This window comes from Crassostrea angulata, chromosome 4 (genome assembly GCF_025612915.1).
Source record: "Crassostrea angulata isolate pt1a10 chromosome 4, ASM2561291v2, whole genome shotgun sequence".
NCBI lineage: Eukaryota > Metazoa > Mollusca > Bivalvia > Ostreida > Ostreidae > Magallana > Magallana angulata.
The window spans coordinates 1,936,429-1,961,677 of record NC_069114.1 but is presented as its reverse complement, the minus strand read 5'-3'; the positions used below and the strand labels follow the sequence as shown (position 1 = coordinate 1,961,677).

The 25,249-nt window shown below is 34.8% G+C and overlaps 2 protein-coding genes across 3 annotated transcripts; both read left to right on the top strand.

Annotated features, from left to right (window-relative positions):
- Positions 1-5,558: 5,558 nt before the first annotated feature.
- Positions 5,559-8,467, top strand: LOC128180926 (glycoprotein 3-alpha-L-fucosyltransferase A-like). The gene is made up of 2 exons (XM_052849131.1): positions 5,559-5,842; positions 6,979-8,467. Exon 2 carries the CDS (start codon positions 6,990-6,992, stop codon positions 8,109-8,111), a length of 1,122 nt encoding a protein of 373 aa, XP_052705091.1. The 5' UTR covers positions 5,559-5,842; positions 6,979-6,989; the 3' UTR covers positions 8,112-8,467.
- Positions 8,468-10,845: 2,378 nt separating this feature from the next.
- LOC128181870 (proline-, glutamic acid- and leucine-rich protein 1-like) lies at positions 10,846-25,022 on the top strand. Of its 2 annotated transcripts, none has more exons than XM_052850422.1 (18): positions 10,846-10,983; positions 12,529-12,590; positions 13,184-13,289; positions 13,820-13,966; positions 14,122-14,193; positions 14,727-14,780; positions 15,804-15,960; positions 16,225-16,321; positions 16,519-16,594; positions 16,882-16,973; positions 17,111-17,218; positions 17,700-17,838; positions 18,211-18,349; positions 21,499-21,554; positions 22,964-23,170; positions 23,552-23,774; positions 24,291-24,739; positions 24,907-25,022. In XM_052850422.1, the coding sequence occupies exons 1-18, from the start codon at positions 10,867-10,869 to the stop codon at positions 24,958-24,960; spliced, it is 2,355 nt and encodes a 784-aa protein (XP_052706382.1). In that variant the 5' UTR covers positions 10,846-10,866; the 3' UTR covers positions 24,961-25,022. The 2 variants fall into 2 exon arrangements, with proteins under 2 accessions (XP_052706382.1, XP_052706380.1); XM_052850420.1 differs by having other exon boundaries at positions 16,519-16,606.
- Positions 25,023-25,249: the final 227 nt, after the last annotated feature.

The following is a 25,249-nucleotide window of genomic DNA, read 5'->3' as shown; positions in this document are numbered from 1 at the left end:
GAACCTTTAAGTACAAGTTACACTTCTGTTCAAAGATAGTTCTTAACTCATAAGTCGGAATCAATTTTCAACAGGGTCAGTTTTCAACTTGTCGATATCATTAGAAGTTTGAAAAATAATTTTCAAGCTGTTGAAAACTGACTCCAGGTATGATTTCACAACTTTTGGTATCAATTTTTCAACGTTGAAAAATGATATCCGGGTCAAATTTCAACCCGGGTCAAGATTCTTCGTTAGGCCAGCGAATGCGTCATAAATGTCCAATACTCCCTAAACACACCCACGAAAAAGTTTCTGTGTAGTGTTTGTATCTGTATTGAACACAATATTTTTTCTGTCAAATCAAGATCAGTAGCTAATTATTCGTCATTTAATTTTGTTAATCTTGCAAGTTTAAGAAAAGTTATTGTTAAGTTGAATTAATTAATTAATTAATCACTGTTCGTGACTTGTCTGATAAAAATATGAAAACTGCTCATTATTGTGCTGTCAGTTAATTATCATGACTTCTCAAAATAAATTAAAGTTGAAGCGATTTACCGGAAATATTACATAAACGGCCGGTATTGGTTTGACAATGTTAGCAAACCACGGTCATCATGAGCGATCTTGGTGGAGAGAGGTATATATAAACGGACTCCGGACCATGGTATGAGACGATGTTGTTTGACATATATTCCTTTTAGCTCTATCTACACAGTTTAACAACAAGAGACAGAGTTCTTAGTATAAGCTATCGGAAACCCCCCCCCCCCCCCCCCCAAAGAAAAAAAAAACCCCAAACAAAAACAAAAATCCATATCGGCATGAATATCGGACAATATTAGAAATTAAAACATGGAGCTGAAATTTTTTATCAGATTCATAATAATTGCGTAGAGCAAGTTCCATTTCAGAGACAGTTCAAAAACCTGTAGTTGGTCAATTTCCAACGTGTGAGGTCATCAGAGATTGGAAAAAAAAACTTTTTTAAGCTGTTGAAAAATGACGTTTAGTCGCAGTTTTAACGTTAGAAAAGCCCCCGCCCCGCCCCCCAATATCCCAAATCAGTTATCAACGTTGAAAAATTAAATCCGGGTATACATTTCACGACTTTTGGTCTCAGTTTTCAAGGTTAAAAAAGCCCCCCACCCACACCCCCATCCCTTCCCCGAATCAATAATCAATGTTGAAAAATGAAACGCGGGTCAATTTTTAACTCGGGCTAATATTCTTTGTTATAACGACATGATCCCTATCGTTTAAGTAGTTTTAATTCAACCAACTTATATTGATATTCTTTGTTGTTTTAATCTATAATTAACAAACCCATATATATATAATCTTTTATCATGTTATATCATTAAAGGTTTCAAATCCATCCACAAATGCAATTGAAAATGTGTGCAAATGTGTATCATTAGTGGTCAAGGTAGTACTTATCTCTCATTTTTTTCCATATCATAAGAGGTTACGGTTTTTGACCGCTAATGATATAAATCTGAAATTATATCATTAGCAGACGGTTAGGTTGTTTATTAATGATAAAATTATATCATTAGTGGTCAACATCCTGACCACTAATGCAACATTATATCATTAGTGGACGTTGTATCATTAGAGGTTGCTACAATGGTATAGGGCTATTACAGTAGAACTGTATACGGTGAAGGATTAGTCATGGTGGCTGAATGTTTCCTGTGTGTGTGTACAGATTACGGGTACAGTCGATGAATTGGAGGGGGTGTTAAAAGATTTATTTTTATCAAAAGCATGGATAAACATTACGATTTCTTTACTTTTTTGCTGGTAAGATCGGTTTTGGCTAGTTTAGCTACTGATTCAAAATGTCCAGAAGTGTCCAACAATATAATAAAGAGGTGGTGTCTTAATTAGGGCACCTGTCGTGTTTTAATGAAAAATATATTTTGTAATACAGATCTGTTTTCTGAGACAATCTTCTTTCTGCTGATACCAAAGAAACAAACAATAAACATGTCATTTGTTACAACCAAGTAGTAATAAGTGATTCGGAACACCCCAAATTACTGTTTTGTGCAAATGTTTTGCGTTATGTATTCTATTTATTGTTTATTTTTTTTTTTGGTAAACTGTCGGTTAGGACATTAAGGCGCATTAGAAAAAATTTCCCTCTAACCAAGGAGGTAACAAGACTATCAGCCAAGGCCTCATTTGCCTCTTTAAATTTAAGCTGTAACCCCATCCCACCCCATTATCTCGTTCATTGTGTCTCAGACACTGATAAAGCCAGCCAAATAACACGGAATCAACTAAATATATTTACACTTTTTATTTGTGTACCCATAAACAGGTATGACTGCGTGCTTGATTTCACGGGACATCCTGAAATAGCGCGCAAGTTCCTTGCTCAAAGGGTGATTTTTTAAATAAAATTATTAAAATTCATTTTGTTGTATTTACACCTAAAATTCGGGTATAAAATGCACATAATAACACCTGCAGTATACGTTTTAAATTTTGAACATTACAATTCATCGGTGACGTATTAAACGGTACCACTAATTTCTGCATGAATTAAAACATGACCCGAAATGAAGGAAGGTTGTACATGAGGCTTAGCCATTTTTTTTTTTAAATATATATAACTGTGTCGATCTCTGTTCTTATGCCACCTGCAATACTTTTTAACAGAGAGAGAGAGAGAGAGAGAGAGAGAGAGAGAGAGAGAGAGAGAGAGAGAGAGAGAGAGAGAGAGAGAGAGAGAGAGAGAGAGAGAGAGAGAGAAACTTTATGACTGATACAAGTGTATCAGCAGTTAATACTCTCTGCACATTTTTGTGAATGGTTTCCTATATTATGTTACATGTATATACTTTGTATATTTTCCTTTTATTTCAAACGTTATTTTCATAGCATAATGTTTCATTCTATCATTCTCTATTTCTTCTTCCCAGAGATTGTGAACACATGCATATCAAAACTACATTAGTAAAAGTGAAACATCATACAATATATTAGGGGGAAAAAAGAAAAAAGTAAACTACATAAATTCGCTTGTTTCTCCACCTCGACTGGTGACTTACTTACATACTGGTGGGATCACCTTCGATGTTCACCTCTCTGCGGACCTGTGTGCCATGACTGATGATGATATATTCTTCTTCCTTCTAGGTGGGAAATATTTCACATGTTTGCCAGAAAATGACATACCTGCAGCAGTTAGCATATTTAACTGTTGATACATCCAAAACACTGCTGCACGCTACAATCGGACCCTCAAAGCTCAACCTAACCAAATGTTAGAAGCACAGTAGGACCCCCCGCCCCCTTTTGTGTATATATGTAAATACGGATGCTTTGTCTTATAATTATATGTGTTGCATGTATGTATATCTGTATGTTCTGAAATAATCCTCATATGAGGGAAATAAAGTATGAATGCACTGAGATATTTATTTTAAAAATTAGTAAATTTTACATAATATGCAAAAAAATTTAAATATATACTCCTTTTTACTAATATGATATACCTTTCAAAATAAAGTCAATTGTCAAATAAGCTTCACAGAACAGCTTAGTATTTTATTGACATGATTCAACATGTTTTGACGTCCTACCTGACACCTGGGAGCGTTTTAATTACACAATTTGAACGGTGCTTATTGGGGCTACTTATACTTATTGTTATTTGTTCATTTCATTAAATCCCCGCCCATAAGTGATTAAATAACCAATTATAAACCAATTATAAACGCAATGTTTTTACCTTTGAAATTTTGATTATTATAATTTTTTGGCTTATATCAATAGCCACAATTACTAGTATTTTGGCTAATGCTATGTCGTGTATTTGGTTTTATTTCGAAGGTAAATATATTTCTTTATTTTATTTCATTTTATTCTTTTTTTTTTTTTTTTTTGGTCAATTTTTAAAGAACTGTTTTTATAATTCTATAGACCTTTGACATTTGCTATTTGATTTCATAAACTTTATATTTTGGTTTATTTGGTAATTATTTCGAAGTTCGATATACACTATAGATCCTTTTTTTCCCGGTTCCACAGCAAGCGCATTTTAGCGCAAAATATGTTTTTGACTTTAGTGCAGCCAATCGATTGCAGAACTGTTATGCTACTAAAATTACTCATAGGTTAATCGTTATTCGTTCCGACCAATTACTAGTAACCGGTTACACAAAATGTCATGTTCCAAAAAAAAGGTTTACAACTAGATCAATGGATTCCTTTAAATTTCTGTGGAATAAGTTTACTTCCTGCGGTAGCCAAATTTATACAAATATAGTTCTTTTTTAAACAGTAGGCTTAAAAAATGTCTGGAAGATAACTCCATTTTAGCTGATGATCTAATAAATCATGTTTGCGTTTAAAAGTATAATACAGAATTGAAAGTCGAAATTCGCAACGTTTAAAGATGTTCAAAAAGCGTTTGATTTGGTGGACAGGCAACTGTTACAGTATAAGCTTAGGTTCAACATAACTGATGGTAATATGTATAATGCTATATCTCGCCTTTATATGAACAATGAATCATAAGTTTAGACACGTTGGTTTATTTGTAAAAACGGGGTTCGCCAGGGATGTACTATATCATCCCAACTGTTCTCAGTTTTCATTAACGTGTTATGTTGTAAATTTTGAATTTACTGGGTGGGTGTAAATACAAAATTTACAACATGACAACTTGTAAATTTTGTATTTACACCCACCCAGTAAATTCAAAATTTACAACATGGCAAACGGTTAACTGTGAATATTAAAGAAATAAATATTGGAACTAATTTCTAACCATATTTAGTTTTTAATATTTTAACAACGATAAAAAAATAAATGTCTTAAGTGTTGGTGGTATCGAACCCTCAACCTAAAACTCCTAGTAATGTAAGGTTACCTAATATATGGTGCTCTCTAGCCTCCATTTCAGTCACGACAGATTGTGTTGATTAATTGCAATATCCGACTTTGGCTACGAATCTACGGACTTACATTAATTTTCTAAACCGTTCATTTGTTGAGATACAAAATTATATTTTTAATGTACAGTGGATTATCTCTCCACGTTTTGTTGATTGTAATTAGTTTGTTTTACATTTGAACTTATTAAGATTTATGACAAAAATATGGAACACAGACCCACTATATAAACGAAAAGGCATGGGGGTTTTTGATAAGCATATTCTAGTTTAAATCAACATATTCCAATCATTGAACATATATAATGGTTTCAAATTGATGTCATTTTAAATGTAAAATATACATTGTATTGAGTGATATTCTTATATTTTAATTTTACAGTAGTTTATCCATACTAACTTACATATGCATTTTACACTCAAGAACTATTTCATTGTTAACGACCTTTTAAGGAATGATTCTCTATACCGCTGTTTTTATCCTACGAGCTCTGTTTAAAAAGGATTGTTACTTCGTAGATCATTTTTTCTCCGACGAAAACTGACCATAATCTTTTAATCGCCCAACAACAAAACAGTTTTACACCAGGGAGCATCATAAGTAGCTTATTGCTGGAGAAAAACCCCTTACATATAAACGCCGTGATTTAAATTTCAGTCTATAGTCTGTCTCAAATTCTTGTTTACCTCACATTTGGACAATTTTTTTTTTTATAGAATAGACATTTTTAGCTGTGAATAAAGTACATTTGAAATCGATGGAAAGGAAAATATCAAAGAAGTCTTCATTAAAGCATAATGTGTCAAAGAAATTAACAGGAACGACGACAGATTTCTTACGGAGAAATATAATGTGAAATGTTGACATCTTTTCTCCATTCCGGGTACTTTTCCTGATCCCTCTAGACTCCGTCATTTCTAACCGTGTATTGAAACCTGGCACACTAGAGGTATTTATGAATCAAAACGTAAATCAATTAATCAAAACGTAAATCAAATAAATCTTAGGACAGGGTTTAGTTTATATTGTAGAAGGAACCTTTTATTTAGCTGTATCTTATCAATATATTAAAGTTCTTGAAAAATATAATCAAAACAAACGTTGGAAATGTTTTTTTCTAATCATGCGTCGCCCACGTGTGTCTTCCAGCATTCCAGACATATAACTTATTTATGTTGAAATACTATTAACCTAACTGGTCACAGTATTTATCTAACTGGTTACAGTATTTATCTTATTTTTTTTCAGTATTTATCTAACTGGTTACAGTATTTATCTTATTTTTTACAGTATTTATCTAACTGGTTACAGTATTTATCTTATTGGTTACAGTATTTATCTTATTGGTTACAGTATTTATCTAATCGATAACAGCATTCATATCAAGTAGGTTACAGTATTTATCTAATTGTTGACAGTATTTATCTAACTGGTTACAGTATTTATCTAACTGGTTACAGTATTTATCTTATTTTTTACAGTATTTATCTAACTGGTTACAGTATTTATCTTATTGGTTACAGTATTTATCGTATTGGTTACAGTATTTATCGAAATGATTACAACATTTATATTTAGTTGGTTAAAGTATTTATGTAGTTGGTTACAGTATTTATCTAGTTGTTGACAGTATTTATCTAACTGGTTACAGTATTTTTCTGACTGGTTACAGTATTTATTTCTAATTGATTACAGTATTCATATCTAATAGGTAACAGTATTTATCTAGTTGGTTACAGTATTTATCTAATTGGTGACAGTATTTATCTAGTTGGTGAAAGTATTTATCTAGTTGGTTACAGTATTTATCTAATTGGTGACAGTATTTATCTAGTTGGTGAAAGTATTTATCTAGTTGGTTATAGTATTTATCTAGTTGGTGACAGTATTTATCTAACTGGTTACAGTATTTATCTAATTGGTGCCAGTATTTGCTTTGCATGTGTAAAACAACAACTTCTGTACTTTACTAAGGTCTTAATATTAATTTGTACAATTGGGTGAGCTTCAAACCTTAAAAAAAAGTGACAAATGCAAACAAAGCTGAAAACAATATCTGTTAATAATAAAAATAATTTCATTTAGATTCTTTGAAGATGGAACCTATAAAGAAAGTTTTCCTTGTCCTCGGCTTGTCTGTTCTGCTTGGCATATTCATTTTGGGATGTCTCGCAACCCTTGAAGATAGAAGATTCGTTTACATTGCTCCCACAATCAAGAGAAATACAGCGATTAATACACAGGTCACGTTATCCACCGTCAAAAATGGTTCCAGGGATACTATAATTTTATGGTATAACATTCCCTCTTATTTAAGGTCGTACGTAAAGTATTCCAAAACGAAAAAATGTGAGAATGTCAGATCAAACTGCGTTTTGTCAATGGATAACTCCGATCTCCATAAGAGTAGCGTTGTGATTTTCACCCATTCATCTCTACCAGGTTCTCCTCCCACGAAGTCTAAATCTCAGATCTGGATGTTTAATTCTCTGGAAAACAAAGCTTATACACAGAGGCCCAGTCCCGCATGGAAAAATAAATTCGATTGGATAATGTCTTATCGTAGAGATGCTGACGTTTCAAGACCCTACGGTAAAATCATAAGACCGGACAAAAGTATAGAAAGAAATTATTCTGAGGTTTTTCGTCAGAAAACAAAATTCGGTGTTTGGATGTCTGGTCATTGCCCTGTTCCATCTCGTCGTAAAGAATACATCGAAAAACTGCAGAAGTACATTGATATTGACACGTTTGGAGCATGTGGGAAGAAAAAGTGTGGGACTCGAACCGTCTTTAAAAATGATTGTTTAAAGAATCTGGCTCGGGAATATAAGTTTTATTTTTCTTTCGAGAATAACATTTGTAGGGATTATTCCACAGAAAAAGTATTTAGCATATATAAATATGATTTCAATCTAAGCATCATACCGGTAATAAATGGTCCACCCCAAGCAAGTGAATATTTACCCAAGGGAACCTTCTTAAGCACATTGGATTACACCTCTCCAGAATCTTTGGCAAAAAAGCTCAAGGAAATTGGATCCAGTGAAAGTTTATATACTCAATATCTGAAAGAAAAGGATAAATATTCTTCGCCAGATGAACCTGAGATTTTTCGACAAGCGATATGTAATGCTTGCCAAAAACTAGATCAGATTGGAGGGGAAACAGTTTCGCCTAAACCGGATGTGATGGACATCTATAAAACTGAATGTTAAGTTATACCCGGTTTATCCTGTTGTGACATGTTTTGAGTTGTGTTTAAACAAAATACATCTCACTTTTACATACGTGTTGATAATTATGATAAACTACATGTGATCTCGATTGTCTCTTATTTTTGTTCATTAAATACTCTTTTCATTGCTTAATTTGCTGCGGGTCTGTAGCTTCCGGTCTGAAAAAAAAATTGTGTGGAAACCAGATCGACAATATCCGATTTTTTTTTAGACCGGAAGCGACAAACCTGCAGCTATTTATTGCTACGGATATAATGTGCCACTTTCACTTGTTTTGTGGACAAGCAGTGCCTTCTACCCACTGTGCGACACTTGTTAAATACTTTCCATCTGTTTTTGGTGTTTTTTTAATTCTCAATGTTTTTCATTACATTTGCGTTTTGCACTTTTTTGCTTAATATTTCAGTAATGTTGAAAACAACAACTGTCGGCATTTATTCAGAATGAGTACAAGCTAGCATAGTATGTATATGTACATGTTTATTAAGCATTTCCTTGTTGCAGCAACAAATTCATTAACAAACAAAAGACTTATATAATAGACAATGAGTAACAGTACTGATCAATATCGAGCCGCAATAGGAACATTTTTACTCAGTGTGTAGGCACGTTATTTGTTCAGAAAATTTCATTATTTTTAAATTACAACCTATTTTGTCATTTAGATTCATTTTAATAAGACCTTGGACTTTCGGTATGACGTACATATAACTATCTTTTTTTGCGTCAAAACAAGTTTTTAAAAAATGGCGTTTATTTCTTGGGAGTGAGATATTCACAGATTGCGTACATGTAGTGTTAGCTCAAAAATCAGACAAATCTTGTTGATTTCAAAGAGCAATGGCCGATTGGCAAGCAATAAAATAGAAACGCCTATGTCACATTACTGTTTGACACAACTACACAAAGTCCAAGCACCTATGAAATGGTTCTGTTAATATGTAGATGTTTTAAAAAACTTTCCTACAGTGTATGGTAAGTTTCTTCACACATCGTAATTTTCATGCACTTTTTTGCTTTAGTTTCGATATAATCAGGTACTATTGAAATCAACCCCTCACCTATCTATGTAAGTGTAGTTGAAATTAATCATTTAAACTTTCTAATTTTTCTTTAATTATCAGAAACAAAATAGATTCCCTTTGACGCTATTATAGTGATTTCATCTGTTGACAGAAACGCGTCTTAACCATAAAATTTCAAATGATGACGTACGTGCATGTATTGCTAGACGGTTTTGATAGCGTTTCACGAAAAGATCGAAATTCTTTTGGGGTGGGGTCATTATCTACTAGTATACTATTAGCAATATTCGATCTAGAAGACCCAATGATTTAGAACCAGGTAATCCTGAATGTATTTGGGTATAGAAATTGATAATCTCACTTCGCCACTACCTGTTAGTTTCAGTCGCTGTAGGTTTCGATCAATCCATAGAGTTTGTTTTTGGTTTTTGGATGTAAAAAATATATACTAATGCACGAACTGAACTGTTTTCAAACCTTTTAAATTTAAACCATATTAACTTTATAAATTTTCATTTACTTTTGTGGGGAGAGGAATCACTGGCTGCCGATGTAACCCAACATATATATTTTTAGCTGTTCAACGATTCATCAGAGATTGTGGTAGATTCTAAGTGTTTAATTACTACCAGGATCAAATTCAGATAAAACTGTTTAAATAATTTAAATACATGTACGTTTGTTCAATAATTTAGCCATCATAATGATATGCATTTTTATTTTCTTTCAAATATAAACCATTAATCAGACAGTAAAACTGTTGTAAATTGTTACACATAGCAAGAACCCCGTAAGTTGTAAGAACTTAATTGTGTAATTGTGTTCGAACCATTTGTGTAGCTAGGTTTATTGTCTGACATCATGATCAGACCAAACTTCTACAGACAACAAGAGTCGAATCTATAACGACCACTGTATTCACAACCTGGATCAAGACGGACAGTTCCTCCGCTACATTGACAACTGCGATCTATGCACTCCCTGGGATTTGTGTGTGGACACCAGAGAAAATCTCTTTTAACAGCTGATGCATGCGCAGATATCCAGAGAGGGGGTCCAGACGCCCCTCCCCCTACCCTTTAAAAATTCAAATTTCTTGTCCAACTACCCCCCCCCCTCCCCCGGGCGAACTCAAATAACCCCCCTTTCCCTGAAAAAAATTCTGGACCTGCGCATGAAATCCAATAAAAAATGCTAGTATAAACATACCTGCTGTAGCCAGGTTATGCTCATGCAGGTCACATATATAAATATATATTTAATTCGTCTCATAACGTACGTTATACAATTTACAAAATATATGTAGCAGCCGCGAAAGCGGATCCGCATCGCGTCGACTTTGTCGCAGGGGAATAGACGCATAATTATGCATTTACAAATTTTTTTGATTAAACGGGTTCGTTAAGACACCTGTCATTTTAACGACAAAACATCATATCTAGGACCAATTCACCCTGTTGGGGAGCTGGATGGGGTTGATTGTTAAGCACCTTCATAGACGCAGAAGAAATTTTAATACACTGGAAAAATACAAAATGCTTACCTATAAAAATAAAGTTTTTCTTTCGTATGTATGGCTTTATTTAGTTTCTTTGTAAATAGAACAATCAGTTGCCTTTCCGAATTTACGATATTTTCTAGGGTGAAAAGTATACAATGGAACAAAACGTTCAGACACCGCCTAAGCGTCTGATTGATGAAGATCAATAATGGCAGCCCCCATGAAAAACATGATTTCCAAACACTTGTTTGACAATAAGTTGTCGCTCGATGATTTGATTGCATATTTGAAAAGAATAGATGATACACAATCTTTGCAAATCACGGTAAGTTTCCTTGTGGATTGTTCAAACGTATCTAGATTGATCGGCCACCGGATTTTGGGCCGTTAGTGTTAACCTGTTAACATGGTCATTCATAGAGATAAAATGTTCTATCGTTAAAATGACAGCTGTCATACGGTAGCCTGGTCACGGTAAGATTATTCTTTCTAGTGTTGATGTACAATTTCTTTCATGCCACATTTGGAATTTATTTTTTGCGTTTACGTCCATGTCTGGATGTTTGTCTCTGCACGGTACCAGGTAATCCGAGATTCCTCTGACTCTAACCCCCGCTTTTATATTGGGACGCGGAGGTTAGAGTCAGAGAAATCTCGGATTAGGTACTGGGGAGGTACGTGGAATCAGAGACATAATTAATTATGTCTTTGGTGTAATCTCATGTAAACGCATGGCTATCTGATAGGAAATTACCCCATGCGTCATATTTTACACGTCATAAGAACATCTCTGTAATACCACAGAAATCGACAATTTTATCAATTTGTTGTTAAACAAATGAGAAACAGGCCAACTTTACTGAGTAACCAAAAAATATGTTGACACCTGTGGTAATACCCTGAGGTATCTACTCTTTCGTACATAAAATTTTCTCTACCCCCTTAAATTCTGATAAACTAGTTGACATCAGTCACAGGGTTACCATGAATATCTTACAATGTCTTGACTTTAATTAAATCAATGTCTGATTGTGGAACTGGCTAGCGAAGATGGATCCGCCTGCGTACTCAAATCATAAGCCAAACTAAAACTAAACTTCCCAGACTCAGTCTACATTTATGAAATCATATTTCAAACGTAAAATAAGTCTTGTCTTTGTAAATATCTGATTTGAAGGAAATTGGTTGCATAATTTTTTAATTCTTGATAATGGACATACACATAGAACAGTGCTATTAATTTAATGAAAGAGTTAAATTTTCAAACAAAATGGGGGCCAATATGGCAGGCCAGCGCCTTTTATTTTTCACTTATCTGATTTTCTTATATATATATGTGTTACCATTAAGCCTTGCTCTCGCTGCGTTGGGTATAAATCTATCTATAGTTTCTTTAATTTTTGGAAGAAATGACCATTGGAAAATTAACACATCCAACTGGGAAAAGAAGTACCCTTCTTAAATTGGGAGTGGGGCCCTTGAATAGTTTCAATAATAGACTGTCCAATTAAGGGCCCTCATGAAGCAGCTGGGTACAGTATGATACTTGCAATTATGGTATCTTTGAGTGTACTCACATACTGGTACCTGGCCATTTCACGACTATGTTAATTATTAAACTAAAAACACTTTGAATCATTCAAGTAAATATTATTGCATTGATTGTTGAGTAAAAGTGAATAAATTTATTCGCAAAAATCACATAATCTCTGATGTATATCCTCATGAATGAGAAAATTTAGGATAATCTATGTAAAATTAACTGCTGATCATGAGGATTAGTGGTTTTAGCATGAATAGATATTAATTACCATCTATATTCACTGCAGCACTTTTATTTATTCTAATAGTCTTTGTTGTACTGTTTTAGAAATTAAACCTATCGGAATTAACGGGACAAACGCATACATTTCTCCACACGTCCAGTAACAGGTGAGAGTAGTTTTATTGTGATGGTTGGCTTGGTACAAGGGTCTAGAATTGGCACTCATAAGCCTGGATATCATTGCATCTAAGTAAAACATGCACAAGGCCACACCAATTTAATTTCTTGCTTGTCAGACTCGCAGGCTCGTATATAAACAAAACTATATGAATAATATTATTTTAAATTTCCTCCATCCAAAATTCTGTTCTATTTCTGCTCTTTTTCTCATATTTAAATCGTTTTAATTCACAAATCAGAAAAAAAGTAGAAAACATAATTGTCTGCTTATTTACTTATTTACTGCACAAAGTTTTGCCAACAAAAATATTAATTTCATTATTTAATTGCTCACCTGCTCGTACCTTTTTCATCAGATGTCCAACGTAAAAGAAACTAAATTGATGTGGCCAAAGTCTAAAACTTTCCTCATTAATGATATATACCGGTAGATATCCAGAATTTTATTTTAAGTTTACTTATTCAAGTTTGCATACCAGTAATGAAGTGACAGGCTGTCTCAATATTTACAGAGGCTTTGTGTACCAGTAATGAAGTGGCATAAGTACATATATATAACTATATAACTATATAATTACAGACTTCGAGGTTTGTTCATATTGTCAAGCCTCTTAAGAAACTATGATGTGCAGGAGTTATCTCCCCATCTGGACACTTGGATGAAAATCATCATTCAGATTTTACAGGTAATCAATTTTTTTATCATTTATATGAAAAAAGGTTGGTCATTGTATACTATAAAAAATATTAAATTGCATAAAATGACTTATGCAAATATAAAACATTTATTTTAGGCAGTCTGTAGTTTTCCAGACAGAAAATTTTATTATGAAGTGCATTTATGTTCGGCATGTTTTTTCAATTTAGCTGTATAAGTTTATTGCAAGTCTTCAAAAAGAAGATACCATGTCTCAATTTGGATTTTTGTTTACTTAAAATTATGAAATTAATAGCAATGAAATTAACCATTGCTCCAACATTGGCCATAATTCAGCAGAGCCTGAGACATGAACAATTTCCAGTACCTCATTGTCACTTTTATTTAAACTTGTGAAGAAGAAAGAATAGAATGAAAGCTGCTAGAAAAGGTCCATTAACTTCTTTTGGTTGATTTGTGTGTACTTGCCGCCATTGTTTTAGACTCACAGACTTTTAGATTACGGAAGTTGTCCATACTGACACACTGGCATTATGATCCTGATTTTTTGTCACTCAGTCCAGAGACCCTGCTCCTGTCCACAAGCTGACCTGTCATGTCTGTTGTCAACTCATCAAAATGTCCAACGAGATCCAGACGGCCAGGAAAGCCATGCAGAGTTATCTCCCTCAGTTGATCCCTCTTGTCATAGCAGCATCACCAGAGGTATGTTACATGTATTACTATCATAAATTAGTCGGTACCTTTTTGTCATTACAATGAAATCATGTGTTGATACTTTGCCTGATTGTTGTCCGATGTTTTCTTTTCATGGAAAATGACTTTGTTTATGTCTGACTGTTGTCCAATGTTTTGCTTAGTGGAGACGACAATCCCTGGCTGTACTGAACGCCTGTATCACACACTATGGGGGAACCTGTGGACCATTCAAGGTGAGGTATCGCACAGGTAATACACAGGTAATACACAGGTATCACACTAGCTGCAATAATGTAGCGTTTTCCGATTTTTTTATATCATTTTGATGTTTACTCTCCCAAAAAAAAAAAAAAAAAAAAAAAATCGGGAGAGGGCTACATTATTGCAGCTAGTATCACACAGGTAATACACAGGTATCACACATGTTATACACAGGTATCACACAGGTACCACATAGGTAATACAAAGGCCAATGACAAATGACAAGTGTGTGTGGTAATTATTTTGGCATCAGTAGAAATTTGCCCAGATATGAACGTTTTTGCTATTTTTAGCTTCATATACGGAAACATATTTGCAAATGTTAAATAACAGTTTTGATTCCGTACTTTATTTTTATTTTACAGGCTATATGTTTGTTTTGGGATAATGGTAGAAAGTCCCAAATATTATTAATGATGTACTAGTTCTCTTTGGTGATTTTACAAGCATTGTCTGATGTGAGATAATCTGAGTTAATCCTGTTGTACTTACTTTTCTTTCACAGAGTAAGATTGAGGAAGTGGTCACCCAAGAGCTGCAGTGTGTCCCAGTAACCAAGGTAACCTTGGCTGTTGATTTATGTGCCAGATCAGCAGTTTATATTAACAAGTTTCAGTCTGAAAGTAACAAAGTATAATTGTGTAGATGAGTAAAAAGGAACTGTCCCATGTTGAATTGCAAGAAATGTTTGCATAGGAAACAATTAAAAGTACTGTCTCAACTTCTCTAAGACAGCTTTTGATGTCTAATAAACACCTGTTAAAAGGCCCTTTCCTAGGAAATATAAATATGATGTAGAATCTTAATACAAAAAATTATAGAAAATTAATGTAAGAGTAGTATATTCTGTGGTAGGAGGCAGTGCTGTGTGACTATCAACTGTTCTGATAATCATATTTTGTGGTAGGAGGCAGCGCTGTGTGACTATCAACTGTTATGATAATCATATTTTGTGGTAGGAGGCAGTGCTGTGTGACTATCAACTGTTCTGATAATCATATTTTGTGGTAGGAGGCAGTGCTGTGTGACTATCAACTGTTCTGATAATCATATTTTGTGGTAGGAGGCAGTGCTGTGTTACTATCAACTGTTATGATAATCATATTTTGTGGTAGGAGGCAGTGCTGTGTGACTATCAACTGTTATGATAATCATATTTTGTGGTAGGAGGCAGCGCTGTGTGACTATCAACTGTTATGATAATCATATTTTGTGGTAGGAGGCAGCGCTGTGTGACTATCAACTGTTCTGATAATCATATTTTGTGGTAGAAGGCAGTGCTGTGTTACTATCAACTGTTATGATAATCATATTTTGTGGTAGGAGGCAGCGCTGTGTTACTATCAACTGTTATGATAATCATATTTTGTGGTAGGAGGCAGCGCTGTGTGACTATCAACTGTTCTGATAATCATATTTTGTGGTAGGAGGCAGTGCTGTGTGACTATCAACTGTTCTGATAATCATATTTTGTGGTAGGAGGCAGCGCTGTGTTACTATCAACTGTTATGATAATCATATTTTGTGGTAGGAGGCAGTGCTGTGTTACTGTCTAATATGGAGATGATTTTATTTATTGTAGGAGGCGATGCTGTCATACTGTCTACTGTCGTGCTGTGGTACCAGTGGTAATCAGAAGTGTAAGTACACGGAGGGATGGGGCGCCAGACTCTCCCACCTCCTGTCTGACCTTCACGGCATCATTGACCTCATTACCACTGACGATGTTTCCAACACAGGTAAGACGTTCGTTCTCTGCCTTTCTCCTGAACACCTTTCTCATTTGTGCCCCATTTCAAAATAAGATTTTCAACTTTGAAATTATAAAAAAAAATTTATAGCTCCTTACTTGTTAACTTAATATTTGTAATGTTAAGTTTTTGCATAAACATTTGCTGACCTATGGAAAGCTGCAGTATTGCTGTATTTTAACAAGAAGTTAATTGACCAGCTGTATTAATGTGAGACTCCTTGAGCTGTATTCAGATGTGTTTTTTTTCTAGCTGTCTCGCTGTCAGACCTGGACGCTGAACCCCTACATGCCGACCACTCTGTGACCTACTTTAGGACACTCATGCAGTGTCTGCAGAAGATGCTCAGGTATCAATCTTTTTCGTGTTAATATATATTTTTACAAAGAGATATTCTTCAAATATGACTTGGTAGTTTTAGATGTACAGATAAATTACACAAGTATCCCATTGAAGGTTTGTGGCTGATATTACATGTATCATTTAGTCACAGGATAACTCCACAGAACAATTATTTAATATGAGTTTTCTGGTTTTCATTTTCAGGAAGGCATTCAGTGCCCCGATAAAGCTCCCACTGGAAAAGATTCTAGATTTTGTGGACAAAGTTCTGTCTATGGATGTCAGTTCAGTGGTAGGTCAAGGTCAAGGATATTTATCTAGGTCACCAATATGTCATGAAGACTCACGCACATTTTGTATTAATATTAAATATCTGAGTTTGTTTTATTTTGTTATCAGAAAATGCATGTACATTTAAAATTTAAATTAGTTTGTATGGTAATTATTATAATGTATTGAAATGGTTATTCATGTATTTGAACATTTTGGTGAACATTTTTGCATGCAACCTTTTGATGAGCATTTCAGTAAATTTTTTTGTAATCTATCTTATGATGAACATTTCAGAAGTCCTCAAGTTCCAAAGACTCTCTGTTATTGGGCTACCTCCCCATAATCCATACGGACGCTATAGGCATCATCAATGTCCTGTATGAGGGGTATGACTATTTAGTCCAAATGACCTGTTTTGTACTGTATTTACACCATTGTATCAATTTGGTACATGATCAATTGATTCTTATTATAATGGATGAAATTCCCTTAGCAATGAAAAATTTGTGTTTTTGTTTTTCAGCTGTAGGAAGTTGATGTTGCAGTATAACAAGAAGATTGTGCGGGTTCTGAGTAGAGAACTGATGTGGAGTCACTCCAGCTCTTCAGTCACTCAAACCAGGCCTTACAGGTATTTAGCCCTATCTTCGTAATGGCCGAACAGCAGGGTGGATACTTTTGGAAGGCGATGTTGAAGAGATAAATACACCCTTATATAACTTGTATTCTTTTAATATATCGTATTCTTACAACATCTAATTTTGAATACTGAATGAATGTAAAGTGGTTAAAAACTAGCATTGATTATTCACTTCCTTACATCATTCCAACTTGATAGTCTATGACTTTCATATTCATTGTGATATTTTGAACATCCTTCAAAAGTTAATTCTGGAAGTGCATATAGCTTCGTTCATTTTTTCCCTCATGATTGTACATGGTGCTATATTTATGAATATATATACAACTTCAAATTTAAGGTGAATATTATTAATATAGATCATTTTTTCCCCTTTAATTGGCAATTTTAAAACCATTAAAAAAACAGAAGGTAAAGGTTAACACAATATTATTAGGTATATGTAACTACCGTGGGATTTTTTGTGACACAGGGAGCTGAGGGTGGCGGTGTACCGGACCCTCCAGTCCATGATGATGACCACAGGGTGCTTCCTAGAAACTCTGAGGGAGGAGGACAGTGTGCTACAAGTACTAATGACCGACTGTCGACCAGGGGAACTCACTCTGAAGGTAAGTACTTATTATAATAATTACCATGTGCTACAAGTACTATTGACCAACTGTCACCGAGAAAAACTAACTCTGAAGGTAACTACTTAATTACCATGTGCTACAAGTACTATTGACTTACAGCCAAACAGGGGAACTCACTCTGAAGGTTACTGCCTAATTACTGTGTGCTACAAGTACTATTGATGACGAGGCTCTTGCAAACCTTGCAAAATTTCTCGCATGCAAATAAAAGTTGGTTTACAGTAATTTAAGAAAGCTAGTCAGTACGGTACTTTGATTATCTTTATTAAAACAGTTTTCCAATAAAAACAACAGATTCCTGTAACTCTGTAAAAACCTACTTGTTTTTATATGAAGGCATTTTTTCAGACTTCTCTAAAACCATCTCACACCATGGGGCCAACACCAGCCAAGAAAATGAAGACCCCAGACAGCAGCGGTGACCTGGGGCGACCCATCGGTCATCCCCCCGGGGGAGACAGCGTGGTCACTCAGGGGGCTCTGCAGGGTAGGTAACTCATCACGTTTGGCAAAGAAGACTTGATCTTTAACAATAGCAGGTTAAACATATAAATAAATGTCCTACTTTATAAACAATACAGCTAAAGTGATATATAGATGTAAAGATTCAAGCTTTATGTATAAGAAGCAGTGTTTTCCCCAGGCCGTTTTTGCATGGCGGTACCGCCATGCATTGAAGATCCCCCGCCATGCATCACACAGTGCCGCCATGCTTCCCGCTATGCATACTTATTATAAAGCAAAATATCTTTTTTTAATTATTTCACATCTTAACAGTGATAAGTAGAAGTAAAATTGTCGTTATTCCGTTCAATCTTCATAAAAACGCTTGCACCCGCAGAGAGCGTCGCTTACTTCGACATCGATCTCGGCAAGGGGACACACGTGGTTAACGGTTAAAAGACTTGGCTTAATATGATTGAGATATATTGAAAGTGAGTTTATTAATCGGTAATGAATGCATAATTAGAGATGTGATTACTTCTAGGTTTACTAAAATGTGCCTTCTTTGACACATCCGCCATTATCGAATGTTGTGGATTTTCCAAGATCTAAAAATAGCACAATGTTCACTCGATGGTGTTAGCTTGGTTGCGACATGCTTGAACTGTTTATTTGCCGTAAAAATATTGGAAACTTGAGCAAATGTACCCAATAAAGAAAAAAAATACAGTTAACTGCAAGTAATACATGGAAGCGATATCACATGACTCGAGACATCGTATAGTACAGTAAAGTATGCCTCTGAAAATGATTGTGTGGAATCACATGTATAGGGACTGACTGCCAAGTTATAGTACAGTAAGTACATTAAATTTAATTTAAATTATCAAATTATCACAGAAACTTTCATATAAACCCCAAATTTAAACAAAAAATGTCGACTGTCCAGAATAAGTTGAAACAAGATTGCTGTAATTTCATGGTTCTGCCTGTTTCTTGTAACCCCCCCCCCCCCCTCCCACACACACACACACAAAGTAAACTCCTCTATATATAAAAGGAAAATGAATAAAACAGAAGGTGTTAGAACTGCTTTTTGAATCTATATTTCTTGTAAAAGTCTCTTGAAAAAATTTAATTTTAAAAAAATGCAATTAGTTTTGCTAGAAAAAACCCACAAAAATTAAGGATAAATATATATATTACAAATAAAATGAAATAATACATGTTGATGTAGATTTCATGAGAATGCATCAATTATAGTACACAACTTGTAGTACATGTACTATTACGCGCAGTGATTTCGCGCTGGCTGGGGCGCTGTTCCGTTGCACCGCGCACCAACGCTGCCAAACTTCCCCCCATGCATCAAAAATTTTCTGGGGAAAACACTGAGAAGTGAATAATTATAAACACGTTCTATTCTTCTATTCTATTGGCTCCTTTTGGATCGTCATTCCCGACTCAACAAGTTGTGTGAGAACTCGGTTATAGCGAGGTCCTAGGGACCAATGGAATTACTGCGTTATATCCGTAATTCATTATATCCATATAACGAATTCGTAATAATATCTGAAGCGAATTCATTTTACATGTATATGTTTTCTTTCACAAGACAGTAATTTTTGGGAGTTGATTTAATCAGTTACTCAGACAAACCGAAACAGTGTTTGGACCTCAGCACAAATCATTGCTGCTGACAAGACTTAGTTCTTGAAAATAATTGATAAATTCAATGTAATGTATGCTAAAGCATTGTTTTTCAAGTAAACTTATTTATAAATACCTTGAAAATAGTCAGATTTTCAATGGTACGAACAATTTTAATATTTTTTATTGTCGTATGTATTTCTACGCCAGAGTTCAATACAGTCTCATTCAACTCAACGCTCGGCTGCCTCCGTAAATCCTTGTCGGAGATTTACGGTGTCAGCCGAGCGTTTGGTTGAACGAGACTAGAGTTCAATATTGCTTGGATCCATACAATTTTGAGAAATATTTCTATTACTATTACATAGTTTGATTGAATTAATTTTATCTTTAGATATTTTTTAACATGATTCATATGGGGGTTTTTGACATTCTTATCGAAAAACTTCATATTATAAAAATGTGCGTAATTCAAATTAGAAACTACTTATACTTGTCATGCAAAATAACATATCATTGATTTTAAAATAAATAAACATCGACAAAATCAACTCCCGTCAGTTCTTCAGTACTTTGATTTATAATTGGGGCTTAAAATAACAAAAACATTACTTTGATACCTTTAATAATCGGATTGCGAATTAAAAAAATTTTATGAAAATAAATTCATTCGACTATTTTTATAAATGGTATTGCAAACTTTTTTAAACTTTAAAGAAATTCGTTATTAAGCTGTTTAATTTCGTTTTTATTCACCTCTACGGGTCTCAAAATCAGTTTGCTATATCTGTAAATTTGTTATATCGGAGTTCATTATAACTGTAAAGTTTTGCAAAGATTTGTTAAGAATTTTACCAGGGACTCAAAAAACTTTGCTATATCCGAGAATTCGCTATATCCGTGTTCGTACTAAACGAGTTTTACTGTAGTCTGCTCAGAATAAGGTGTTACTTTGTACTAAGTATTTAGAACACAAATTTGCAGATGTACATATTACCAGGAAAATTCTGATACCTTTATCTTTTTTGAATTTTGGTCCTTTGTTGGCCTCATTTTGTGTAGCATTATCAAGAAGTGGGGGAGTGTGGAGTATGTGAGCTTGCTTGTTTCTCCTGTAATTCTGTAATATAATGAGCTTATCATAAAACAACATTACCCCACTATTACTCGTGAAATGCTGTGCAATCTTGTTGTGTATTTGTAGGCTTCTATACACTGTAGCGCTGTATTGGTGGTTTGAAGGATTACCGTAGCTTGAACTAACAGTAAAACTACTGTATATAGGGAAATATTCGTCCCTGTTTTATTTTTGCCCCTTTCACCCTCGTTTTCAGTGGTCGAATTAAAGACTGGGTGAATTCCAATGTCTCAAATTATCTCTTAAAACATAACCTAATATAAGTGAATTCAAGACGGGGCGAAACTGTTTTCAAGTGTATAAGGGTGAAAATTACACATGGTAAATAATTACACGGGGCTAAAATAATCCTGTATATAGTCTTTTGTTTGATTTACTGTAGCCCTGTATTTGATTTATTGTAGCCCTGTATTGGTGGATAGTGGCAGGTGGTGTCAAAATGAAAGGGAAAAACTATCAGGTAAGGGCGGACAGATTGTTGTTTACTCTCAAAGAGAGCAGGATAAGTATACATCAGCCAGTAAGTGTACATCAGTCAGTAAGTGTACATCAGCCAGTAAGTGTACATCAGCCAGTAAGTGTACATCAGTCAGTAAGTGTACATCAGCCAGTAAGTGTACATCAGCCAGTAAGTGTACATCAGTCAGTAAGTGTACATCAGCCAGTAAGTGTACATCAGCAAGTAAGTGTACATCAGCCAGTAAGTGTACATAAGTCGTGTACATCAGCCATTAAGTGTACATCAGCCAGTAAGTGTACATCAGTCAGTAAGTGTACATCAGTCAGTAAGTTGTACATCAGCCAGTAAGTGTACATCAGTCAGTAAGTGTACATCAGCCAGTAAGTGTACATCAGTCAATGCCTCAGAGGTCTACCTTAATCTCGGTACCATGATGCATTTTAGAAATAAAGTAAGAGATTGAAATTATGTAATTTCAAAATGCAGAGAATACTTTGAAGGGGTGTAATGTTCCATTTACTATTTGAGTCAAATGTTTATGAGATACTGTACAATACACATTACATATCAAACAGCCCGTACAATACACATTACATATCAAACAGCCCTCATATGTAGACATGTTAGATGGAGAAGTCTTTATCACAATTCCTCATTCATGCTGTTTTATAGCCATTGTATGTAGGAGCGAGCTGCCTTGGTTTCTGATAGGTCCAGTGTATGATTTTAGGTCTAGTGTATGATTACAGGTCCAGTGTATGATTTTAGGTCTAGTGTATGATTACAGGTCCAGTGTATGATTATAGGTCCTATGTATGTTTATAGGTTCATTTTATGATTTTAGATATAGTGTATGATTTTAGGTCCAGTGTATTATTATAGGGTTGAGTGTTTGAGTATAGGTCTAGTGTATGATTATAGGTCTAGAATAGTGTATGGTTATAGGGTCCAGTGTATGATTAATGATCCAGTGTATGATTGTAGGTCCAGTGTATGATTGTAGGTCCAGTGTACGAGTATAGGGTCCAGTGTATGAGTATAGGGTCTAGTGAATGAGTATAGGGTCCAGTGTATGAGTATAGGTCCAGGGTATGATTGTAGGTCCAGTGTATGATTGTAGGTCCAGTGTATGATTGTAGGTCCAGTGTATGATTGTAGGTCCAGTGTATGTGTATAGATCCAGTGTATGATTAATGATCCAGTGAATGAATATAGGTCCAGTGTATGGTTTTAGGTCCAGTGTAAGATAGTTGTCGCACTAGTTCAATGTTCACCATCCCAGACTTTAAAAAATCACAGCCGCTAGTTTCCTTGTAATTATATGATGTAGTTTAAATCAAGATTATTGATCTTTAACACAAAATAATTAAGTGCATAGTTTTAATCTGGGAGATTTGCTTTTATTGCAGAAAGTGTGTGACTTTGTTATCACCACGTTGCTAAGCGTGTACAGGAATCGGTACGACCCTTCGGTTCCATACAATGACTGGAGCTGTCGCCTCCATCTTCTGAGAGTCCTTCAGGCCTGTCTAATGACCCCACACACCGAAGGAACCTCACCCCTGCAGTGCGCTATTACAATATTTAAAATGGCTGAACAGGACAATAATTTGCAAGTAAGTACATGTACATTTGGTAGAGGTTTTTATGATACAAACCACTGAAAAGTTCAATGGCAACTCCAAGAAAACGTTATCAATTTATGAAACAGAAATCAATACCTGTTTGTCATTTTTATCACTGATAGTACTTTGACTATAGATTTTACACTTGGAAAATACCAAACAGTGCATAAATTCATGTATTTTTTATTCAAGACATATGAATAATTTTTAAGATTTCAATTGATAATTATTTAAAATTGGGGGAGAGGATATTGGTTACCAGATCATGCTAACAATTTAGCTGATCAACATTCTGTTTTGCATGAAGCAAAATTATATGTAAGCTGTGTCTATTACAAATTTGATGTTTATTGGTTTTGTTTTATCCTGTAGGTTTCATCATTTTGTATGGAAGCACAGAGACTCTGTGAAATACTGATTCACTCGCGAGCTGTTTGCTTAACGACTCCACGATATGTGACTCAAGAGAGAACTTCCTCTTCTCCAATGTTAACTACAGACTTTTCTAAAATATCCGAGGATGAACCAACGGAGCATCTTCCCAAGAGTCGGGAGCCTGAAGCTGAGACGCAATTACCAAGCAATGATGTTGAAGGTAAGGGTAACTAATGGGAAGGCAAAGCAATGTGTGGCCGATAATTGTAAAATGTTAGGCTGCAGACAGGCATTATTTTTTATTCCAACATATGTAGTAAAGGGGAATAACTTAGTTTTTATTTTTGAAATGATTGAAAAAAAATCAACAATTGAGTTATTCTCCTTTTGAAAATAATTAATATGGCAGCATTTGATTTCTGCCAATGAAATGTCAGTGATTGAGCAATACAGTACCGATCAGACCCAACCTAACAGAAAGTAAACTCCAACTAAACTCTGGGTTTAGATGGGGTCTATTCTGGTGTTAAGTTGGGTCTGATCGGTACTGTAAACATATACCGGTACTGCATGTTTACCAGATATTTTGTAGCAATTTACAAAAAAATAGTTTGAGCTTAATGGCATTTTCTCCTAGAGATGAAAAAGTAAGACATACTGTTCATAACAAAATAGATTTCTACAATTTGCTGTTTTAGCAGACCATTGATATCCTCTTTGTGTTCTTTTATGTTAGAGGTTGGAAATGAAGATGCAGTAGTTACAGGGGAGAATGAAGCAGACAGTGATGTGGAAATGGAACAGCGAAGGGAGGAGGAGGAGGATGGGGAAGGTGACCGCGTCACAGACCTGCCCACCTCTCTACAGGAGCCCCCCTGCCAGGAGGCAACTGACCCACAGACAGACTTACAGAAACAGGCCGAGTCCATCGTGGAGGACTTGCCTGAAACAAGATTGAGCGTGGCTGAAGGACCGGTAGCAGACTCGGAGGCCACTGACCATAACTTGGACCCCCAGACAGACAGTGACTGCCCGAATGTTAGAGGTGAAATCGAAGTAAATCGGAGCCCAGCCCCCAGTGGGAGTAGTGACATTGATAAAGCCATGGAGGACTCTAGTCAACCAAAGGACAATCTTGCACAAAGTTCCTCATCATCTTTTGTCAAAGAAATCAATAAGCCTCAGGTACTATATATATGATTGTTTGATGTGATTTTATTAAGCAGAGTCACTTGGTGGAGATTTTAAACCACATGATTAGTGAGAATAGTCCTGATTATGTGTTTTAAAATTTTTTTAATGAGATTTAGGAGCTGGAATTTTTTATCCTGATTTTCCTTTGCAATATACAGGATGATGATCTGAAGGACATGTTGATGACGTTTGTGGACGCAGATCCAGAGTGAAGACCAATAATTTACTGTGTCTGATGATGCCTTATGTTCAAATAAATATTGATATATACCAACATTTTTCTCTGTTTTCTCTTTGGACCATTGAATTTTTTAATTGGATTATGAATAGGTACAGGCAAAAGGGTCCAGAATTTCGAAATAAAATCATCTTATCTTAGATGCTGAAATCAAATATAAAAAATCTTATTTCAAATTTTCATTGCAAGTGTATTTATTTAAAGTGCTTGATATGCAGATGAATGGCGTTATAATTTAGTGCGACATATTTTAAGTACGATTT